Raw genomic sequence first — 10,097 nt, forward strand, 5'->3', positions numbered from 1 at the left:
CATGTTTTTTCTTACCTATGACTCCCTAAAAGAACACCCCTTTTTGTTGAAAATCAGTGTTTTTAGACCCCTAAACACAAACGCAGCATTACGCTTCGTCAGAAAAAAGACCCTTTTTACGCGCTTTTTTGTTCACGCATGTGTACACCATTATAGCTGAGTGGCCCCCCCCGGGATATAAATGCAAGGATCCACACTTTGACATGTGTATGTTTGATTTGTAAAATGTTCTTTGCCTATGGCTTTGCCTTGTATTTTTGATATTACAGGTCTGCATCAGTAGAACTTTCCCACCGCAAAATTACCCTGCTCACACCACATGCAATATACCAGGCCCATGGGTTGGGAAGGATACCCACCTGAAAATGGATGCAATGAGCTAGAGTAGTGTAAAGACTTCACTGAGGAATTAAGCAGCTCAGTGAATAAATCTGTATACTCCCTCAATAGATGCCTGTGCTAAAGGCTAATTCCATGCTCATTTACACAAGGTATATAAACCTCAAAATGACCCCAAGATAACCCTTGACCCCAATTTGCACTCACCCCACATGCACAAGTTATACATGTACATTCAATCAAAAATCATTACTGTCCACTTTGTTCGTAAATAGGAGATGACTCTGCAGCTGGATGAGTGTCTATAGAAGGCAATGGTGGTGGATATGCAGGATCAGTTGTGGCCACGGAAACGCCTGGCTGTGAAGGCAAGGGTGGCGGATATGCAGGATCAGTTGTGGCCACGGAAACGCCCGGCTGTGATGAAGAAGGCAAAGGTGGCGGATATGCAGGATTGGTTGTGACCACTGAAACACTCGGCGGTTGTGATGATGCGGTATTTGTAGCATTCCTATCCAATGTCTCATATGCTGGTGGTTTATCAGTAGGAACCATCATTGGTGGTAGATACCCTGGTATATACCCAGCAGGTGGTGTAAAAGGCTCTGTGCTAACACCAGGACCAGGTGGGGAGGGAGGGGCAGGATACCCACCAAAGGTTGCGGTATCAGACTCAACATTATACACTGTGTTAATTTGACCTTGATTACTGCGATGGAGTACGTGTGCTACGCTTTCTGTTGTTTGAGGAACACACAGCGGCACAACAACATAGCATGAATAATGAAGCGAATATTGAGGCAACAACAATTCCAGCAATAGCTTCTGGAGATAGGCCCTCTTCATCAACCGGAACAGCTGAAATGAGATAAAAAAATTTGATATTTAGTTAGAATTCTCTTTATTGACATCCATAGGCAATAGAAACAAATTAGTTCGATCTTTTGATCGAATTATCGATGCTTGGTCGATCCTTATTATTTATGAAATCAATTAATTTATTATTATTAATAACAAGCATCGACTCGATCCAAAGAACAAACATATTTGTTTCTGGTGCCTTAACATTAAAGTGGACTATCGGAGAACCCAGCAAAAAATTAGAAATAGCTTGAAAGTGAAAGATAAAACAATGCAATTGTCATTATATATTTTTATTAACAAAAAGATCAAAAATGACACTGTTGTTAAATTTGAAGTTCTCCATTCATTTGCATGTAGCTACAAGAGTATGTATGATCAAACTCCCCAAACATTTACCAAACTGGGACATTTTGGCCTTGGGCTGTTTTGGTATTCTCTTTACAAAAAAAGTTTTTAACTGTCTGATTTAGCAAATTTACTGATGGTGCCTTAAGAATGCACATGTGTTTGGGCCAAAAACAGATTTGTGTCGCACATTATTTGCAAAAGAGCGGTGTGCTATGCTTCTTTTTTTCTTTTTTTTTTTTTTAAGCTAAGTTCTACTCAGGATTTTGTGTGTCCGTGCCCAATTTTTCAGGGTATAACTAAAATGATTTTTAAAAAGCCCAGCACAAATACATATTTGGATTGCTTTCACATACTTACTGCACTTGGGTTTGAAAGACGAACCTTTGTTTGGCCTAAAACTGAGTTAATGAAGTTAAAATATTCATTTTCATGCAAATGTTTGAAATATTTTTGATTTTGTTTTGATAGCTTATTAGCCTTCATTCAAGAACCGCAAGACATACGGAAATAGAAATATGATTATTTACTTCCTTGACTCGTTTCCTATAGGATCAATGTATTAATAGTAAGAAGTACACTGCAGTTTTTTAGTTGAATGGCTAAAAACTGTTCCTGCCATCTGACCAACCTTAAATTTACAATTCAACTTACTTTCATAACAAACAAGACCTGCTAAGTCATACGAATCACAGTAGCCAGGAGTGAAATCTATTGGCCAGCAGTCAATTAGTTTAGATTCGTAACCATCACATCCAAGATCTTCAACGATGTAGTCATACCTTATACTACCGTAGTACTGCCTTGCATTCACTGGAAATATCACAGAGAAAAGAACAATTTGTTGATATAATGAACCCAGATTGGTGTCTGACCTGACTAACAGTCTCATCCCCACAGTATAATTTATCATTTATCATTTTGGGTATTGGGTGAAAGCTAATGTTTTTTCCCGTGTTTCGGTGGAGTGAATACAAGGCCACAGTGATACGCAATTTTATACTACTAAAGCAATTAAGATTAAACTCAAAAATGAAATAAGAATGTTTGTGTGATGAGCCTCAATCGGGAGGGGCAACATGCCCGGCGCTATACCCTTAGGGGGCGCCAAATTGACCAATTCAGCATCAATTCTGCGCCTCCAAGCGATGAAAGTCAAAATTTTCGCAAAATCAATTGAAATAACATTTTAAGACCGATATTCAACTTCTAGTAACCAAAATTAATTAGTGGTAGGCCTAATTTGTCCAAAATTTTGCAATTGTTTCAAGAATTACCCGCGTCTAAGATCTTCTGGGGTGTATGGGCGCCAATTTTGTTTCTTGCCCCGGGCGCTACCAACCCTAGTTAAGCCACTGGTTTGACAATATGCTATTCCATTTCAAATCCACACACCCTGTGGACGATTTCACTGCCATCTCAATTCCAGTTGCATCTTATGGGCAATGTCATTGGAAATTTTGGCTAGTTTTATGTGAAATTCAGATTCCAGCTGTTATGAAATTTATAAATATCCAATTGAATTTTGCACAATTTGGCCTACAATTAGACAATTTGGATTGGTATTCCAAAATCTGCATCACCAAATCTACTTTTAATGGATGAAAATGGTTAGATCTGGAATAATTTAAGGGCTGGGGTATGAACGTTTGGACAGTATTTATTTTGGGACATTAGAGCACATCAGACATATTGAATTGCATTCTGAATACGAAGAATGTCATTCTGATATCAAATAATTTTGGTTTTTGAAATTCGCAATTTAATACACATTTTATGGCAAATCATTAAAATTGATATTTTTGATATTTAACAGTACTCGAAGTAAACTTTATAAATCTGATGATTTATACTTAACGTGTATGTAGGTGGGATGAAATGCCGACGATCAATTGAAAATTTTGACCTTTTCGTATTGAAGATATGGATTTTTTCCCAAAACACCAACAAAAATTAGGTCTTTTTGGGAAAAAATCTATATCTTCAATATGAAAGGTCAAAATTTTCAACTGACCGTTGGCTTTTCCTCCCTGCTACATACACTTTAAGAATATATCATTAGATTTATATAATTTACTTCGAGGACTGTTATATATCAAAAATTTGAAAAATATAAAATTTTTATAATTTGTCATAAAATTTGTATTATATTGTGATTTTCAAAAATGAAAATTATTTGATATCAGAAAGACATGCTTCGTATTCAGAATGCAATTCGATAGGTCTGAGGTGCTCTCATGTCCCACAAAAATACTATCGAAACGCAATAAACGCTCATTTTAGATCCCTTAAACTGATGGAATTCCAAAATCTTCCATAGTGGGGGTGTGATTTTCAATTGGAAGTGAAGGTGATCCAATTGTTCTTTTCTTTTATGGTGTTATCCATTCATGCATGAGAAAGGCACTTGTGCTATGTTAAAGTGTTGCTAATCATACTAATATTGTATTATATTGTATTGTCTCTCAAGTTTCTTTAGCGCTTGGAGGGGGTGAGACTGCTAAAAACACAAGTTCATAATTTGTCTGTGCATGGTATAACAAATCAAAGTCACTTTTGTACCAGAGCAGTTTAATTCCTAATACTTAACCATTATTTTGTGTTTCTTGGACTCTGCATTTCAATATGCCTTGCTTCTCATTAATGTTATTGTTAAGTCTACATAGTATAGACGAATCCAATTTCACGCATTCCTACTCCTCAATGGCAGCCATAGCCGCGACGGGACCCAGCTATCTCGCCTAAAATGTTAAATGATGCGGCCTTGGAAGGGTATTTTAAACTGCATTCTATCACCCGTGTTTGGTGCATGCGGGGAACCAAATATGGCCGACCAAATCCTGACCATGACTTGGCTCGTTGGATTCGTCTATAGCCATACGGTAAAGCTTTGTCAAGGTCATTTTGGGGCCAATTGCCTTCGCACTAGTTTAGTTGTACTTACATACTGCATATCTTGCTTTTGGATACCCTAATTGTCGGCAAGCAACTTTAGCATCATTTCCTGACCAGCCATGATCACATACAGTTCCCCATTTACCACGATAGTACATTTCTACTCCGCCTTCAAAACGACTGTCACCACCAAACAAACGTATGGCTCCCTCTGCGGAAAAAGAAAAGAAGTTTTACTCCGGGGTTGTACTAGATGTTTGACGTGACTGAATCGCAGCAAATTCAAAATTGTATACAGTACCCATTCCGTGCTGAGTCGGTGCAAACATTTTATTACGAGTTGTACTGACTCAAGGCCAAAATCACCTTTTACCCAAATTCACACGAATGCACAACAACAATACACTGTTTGATTAAGTTAACAAAATCTAAGTCTTAAATTGAAAGTAAAATATGATTGGTACATGACAATGTACCAATTTAGGGGAGCACGGTGGCCTAGCGGAACGGGCACTGACTCATAATCGGAAGGTTGCGGGTTCGAGCCCCGGCGACGCCGTCGTGTTGTGCCCTTGAGTAAGGCACTTTATCTCGATTACTCCTCTCCACCCAGGTGTTTAAATGGGTACCGGCATTCTTACATGCTGGGAAGGTAACAGACTCGCTATAGAGGAGGTGTAGCGATCCCATGATAGCAACATTACATGGAGGAGTCTGGCCCAATCGCCAATGAAAGAGAGATGGGCACTCCGATCACTGTTTATACAGGATCGTCTCCTTTACCTTTTTCTTACTTTACATGACAACAATTGCACATACAATATAATCACGCAATCACAGTTTAAATTAATCAGTACTTATATAACCAGCAATCTTATTGGTGATCTTAGAGTTCTATTGCAATGTTCTGCATGGCTGATGTATATCTCCTTGTTTGCTTATCCTACGAAAATCACTGTTCAGCGAAGTCCATTGTACGGTTGCATTTATATATATCCTTGTGTATAAAATCCTTGCACAGAAATTGTGCTGCTTTCTCCAAATACTTTTAACCTTGCGCCGTTCTCAAAACACTTGTGCAGAAGACAATCTCCAAAAATGGTGTTTCTTTCACCAATCACTCTCTTTCTCCAGGAAACGGGCTTCTTTCTGCACTGCTCCACTTTATTGACAGACTTGTTGTTTTAAAAACCAGACTCCAGCAAGTCGACAGAAGAACTTTATTCCTTTGGGGAGGAGGAGTACCTTCATATACTTAAAATCTCCTTCGTTGCTGTATTAAAATATCACATTATTAACTATGCAAACTGGTTCAAATGTACCTCTTTTTGAAGCACATTTATGAACAACACGTAGAAAGTTTACAAACTCTCATGATATTCTGCAAAGAGCAAACTAAAGCTTCCACATTTTTATACTCCTGAAAACCCATGATCTATTAATAGACTATTCTGTCACATTACAACACTTCCTGTGGGTATTCCCCATGATATCATATATCCACTTTGTATCCAGTTTTTGTTACTTATTTGAAAAAATATCCACTTTCAAGGAAAGTCATGAAAGAAAAGTGTTAACATTCGCTGAGACCTAACGGGATTTTTGTGTTTCCAAAGCATTGAGTGAGAGTTTACCAGAAATTCTATTGAAATTGGAAGGTTTTTTCTCAACACTTTAAAAATAATCCGGTAGAAGTTGGGTACCATTATTTTGGAAGGTCTCATTATACAGATTTGTAGGTATTGTGATTTTGGATAGTGAATGGATGAATAGTAAATTAATTATACTCCTCACCAAAAACATTTTATAAAAATGAAAAATATAATTCAGTTCATAAAATGCAGACAGTGTTTCTTATTGGTATATTTATTCTTAGTGTATTAACGCAGTGATCCCAGTTGTCCCTCAACCAATTACAACAATTCGGCGCAGTATTTGAATCTTGTTCTGTGCATGCTTTTGGCTTGGCCCAATTCCAAGAAAATACAAATTGTATGCCCTATGAATGTTCTGATGTTATTGGTGAGGAGTATAATTCACAATACACTCCAGACGCACAGTAACTTGCCCTATCATTTGTTATAATGCACCAACTGTGACATCTTTTGAGTTATAGAGGTTGTGCATGAAATTATTGATTGGCTCCAAACAAAGGATTTGAACCGATGTCCTTCACCGAAATCCACTGTCCATTCAATCAAATATTGTCATCAACCTATTTGATCGTAGTGTATTTGTTATGCGTGTGAGACGACCTCTCGCGGTGATTGCAAAGATGCTTTTGTTGAATGCATTTGAGTAGACCGCCATTATTGTGAATTAGTAAAAGGATCAAAGAAAAAGGGTGTCATCACTGATCAATATGCATGACTACAATGTTCAAACACCCCTTACTGTAAATAGATTATCCCATCAAAAGTTTCAAGTCATTAGGAATATTCGGCTGGACCCAGATATCTTGCTGTAAATCGGTCAAAATTGAATAAAAGTAGACAAGGAAGAATATTTTTTCGCTTTACTAATAATTTCTGTTAGGTCTGACCGTGTTTAGCAACTTTTCTTTCATGACTTTTTGCCAAAGTGAAAACTTTTCGAAATATATCCTAAAAACCGGGTGTCTAAGTTATTTGGACAGACAATAATGGTGCAATACACAGTGAACGTTCTGGAAAAGGGAAGTCCCAAATGTGTGGGTTTTTTTTTTCAAGACCAGTTTTCATGCCTGACTCTTTCTTGCTGTAGATGTTAAGATGATAAGTTTTGTATGATAGTGGATGGTCTTTAACATGTTAACATGTTTAAAGGTAGTATAATGATAAATCTAAAGGAGCATTGGCTCACCTTCAAACGGACTACAGATGACTCCTGCATCGTTATAATGATCTATGCATTCAATAGGCTCCGTATCCGACCATTTAGCATCACATTCATCCAAACTGTATTCATTGCCATTACATTCCACCCTGTCCATCCAGATCTGACTCGAATAATTGCCAGGACCAAATTCAAGAGAGCTGTCAAAAAATAAGGATTATAAAATGGCACAAAAATGAATGCTGTTGGTTATTAAATCGCACCTTGAAGCCATAATGTACGATTTGTCGACTTACGTCAATTTTAAAGAAGTGCACGCTTGGGCAAACTGGCACTTTATAAATGCAGAAATAATATTAGTAATAACTGCAGTGAAGATTTCTGTCAAATTTAAGCTGAAATAACAAGGTAAAGTGAAAGAAAGCCACTGGTAAAACATACCCAACCATAGTGGGCATGATGGGTGCCCTGCGAACAACTTTAGTTCGCAAAAATGTCACTCTTAAATATTTTGGCTTAATCTTTTGTTCATGACACCCACGATTGGGTCGCTCTAACAGTGTATTCGCAATGTGTCATAAATGTTTGAAAGGCCTGCTTCTTGATGGGTGCAATTAAGAAAGCAACATTGTTTGAGACAGTTTGTCACACGAAACGTCGTGATTGGTAGGCCTATAATCACAGATCCTGGAAAGATATTTTCATAACTATACTTACGTGTCCGCGAGAGTATGTAGTTGATACCCAAGTTGTGAGCATACTACTTTGGCGTCATTCATGCCCCATTTTGTATCGCAGACTGTTCCCCATTCTCCATTATGTAAGATTTCTACACGGCCTTCAAAGGGTGATGTTCCTCCTGATAATCTCACTTCTTTGTAGGCAGAAGCTGCAGAGAAAATGCAATGTATGATCAGACTAAACCTTTAAATGTTATCATGGTTACTGGACGTGGACGGACCAGTGGCGTAGCCAGGACATTTTCAGAGGGGGCGGGTGTGTGGTGTGGGGGAGAGGCAAGTTTCAAGGGGGCAAAATTGAGGCCATATGTCACAGGGGGAAATTCCCCAAAGTTGACCAAATTGTCCAAAAACCTCCGACATTCACAACATTTTATACAAATATGCCTCGCATTTGCCTGACCACATTGAGTGATATTCGGCAACTTAGTACTAGTAGGCCTCAGTATTACGCATTTGTACGCAGGGTGGAGCAATTTTGAGTAATTTTGAAAACTTTTAAGCGTGTTTCATGTGTTTTCAGCAACTTTGTAAAACTTTGAATGACTTTATACTATTTTGACAACTTTGGACAATTCCTCCTGTGACATGGGGCCTAACTTACACGAAATTGGTCAAAATGCGTGCCAAAAAATTACCAAAAAGGCATAAAAATATTAAATATCGGGGCGGCCAGTATCCCAAAGGGGGAGGAGTGAGGCAAGACTTCTCACGAGGGTGGCCCATTTGCCCGCCCCATGCCTCAAGGCTCTGCTAGTTTCTGCTGTTTGTAATGGATATAAATAATCAGTTAACTTTTATCCAGGATTAAAACCTTCGTACATTGGGCCAGTTCAAATCTTTGATTTACAAAGTGTAACTCGCAGACAAAGAAAACTCAATTTGTTTCTTATAGTTTTTTGCAATCCATTGTAACTTTCTGGTGCGTTTCCAATAACAACCTGTAGGAAATATTTGAAGGGTACAGGTGTTAGGCCTGAAGAATGTTTGATTGGCGTAACCCGACCACCCTAAAAGTAGGCCTGACCCTGACTTATTTTTCTTTACGGCCCAATTTTGCGAGAAATCGCATGGCTTCATTAACTTGTGTGGGCTCCCGCCTAGGCGGGACTTACTCTTAAAAATACTTTGCAAACGTTGCTATCCGATTCCTTAAGTAACCCTCAATATAATTTGTACATCTCAATGAATGACACATTTTTTACCAAAATTAATGCGAGATTCTCACTGATTTGACCCACCTTTACAAATTTACCATTATCACCGATATTTATCAATAAATACGTTTAAAGCAAATTACTGCAAATAACTGAATTTATTTTATTAAAATTGCAACAACAGAGAGAGACTTTGTTGTGTTTTGGTGTTTAATTATGGCTTATCAATCAGGCTGATATAATGCTCTCATAAACAATGATAAAGTGTGTGCCATTATTTACTGCACAATATCCCTGGTTAACACCGATCACACGTTGCTGCACGATATCACTGGGTAACACCGATCAAAGTTCAACAAGCTTCAGTTGTATTACATGCTTGTATGACTTGACAAAATAAATTGCTTTTCTTATTGCCTTTATATTGAAATAAAAATAGTATCAGGCTTCCTAATTTTCTGCCTTTTTTTTTATTTAAAAAAAAGGTTTCCGTTTCGTTTTTTCGTTTCGTCGTATTATTGGTCCTATTATCTACTTTTATTAGGTCGGTATTATGCCCAGTAACCAAAATCTATATTTGAGGTATATAATTATAATTATTTCGTCGCTGTTCTTACCGGCGTATTAAAACGAAAAAATTGCCCAAGTACCAGACATTATTTACGAGATACATAACTGGCCTCAAAAAGAAACTTATAATTTTTCACAAGGTCATATCTTATTATTCCAATTATTCGCCTGTACATGAACAAAAATTACACACAGGATAACTTCAATACTCTACTCTAAACACATGTCAGTAACCAAGCAGTTACCCAACTGACACAACAGTAAAATGCACTGCACGGAACAGCTTCCGGGACCACGGACGTTAACCTATATACCCAGCAAACACAAAACGTTTTCGACATCATTCGCAAAAGGTTATAAAATGTTGTCAGAA

At 37.7% G+C, this 10,097-nt stretch overlaps 1 protein-coding gene across 1 annotated transcript; it reads right to left on the reverse strand.

The window, feature by feature from the left end:
- Window positions 1-241: 241 nt before the first annotated feature.
- On the reverse strand, window positions 242-9,811 carry LOC140160422 (neurotrypsin-like). Its single transcript, XM_072183657.1, has 6 exons — window positions 9,805-9,811; window positions 7,975-8,146; window positions 7,285-7,457; window positions 4,493-4,654; window positions 2,203-2,361; window positions 242-1,197 (listed from the first exon to the last, which is right to left on the reverse strand). Exons 1-6 carry the CDS (start codon window positions 9,809-9,811, stop codon window positions 1,046-1,048), a joined length of 825 nt encoding a protein of 274 aa, XP_072039758.1. The 3' UTR covers window positions 242-1,045.
- Window positions 9,812-10,097: the final 286 nt, after the last annotated feature.

This window comes from Amphiura filiformis, chromosome 9 (genome assembly GCF_039555335.1).
Source record: "Amphiura filiformis chromosome 9, Afil_fr2py, whole genome shotgun sequence".
NCBI classification, from domain to species: domain Eukaryota; kingdom Metazoa; phylum Echinodermata; class Ophiuroidea; order Amphilepidida; family Amphiuridae; genus Amphiura; species Amphiura filiformis.

Coding starts and splice junctions, on each gene's coding strand:
- LOC140160422 (XM_072183657.1), bottom strand. Junction 7,458..7,974: donor CTACATACTCTCGCGGACAC/GTAAGTATAGTT, acceptor ATTTTTTGACAG/CTCTCTTGAATTTGGTCCTG. Junction 4,655..7,284: donor CATCTGTAGTCCGTTTGAAG/GTGAGCCAATGC, acceptor CTTTTTCCGCAG/AGGGAGCCATACGTTTGTTT.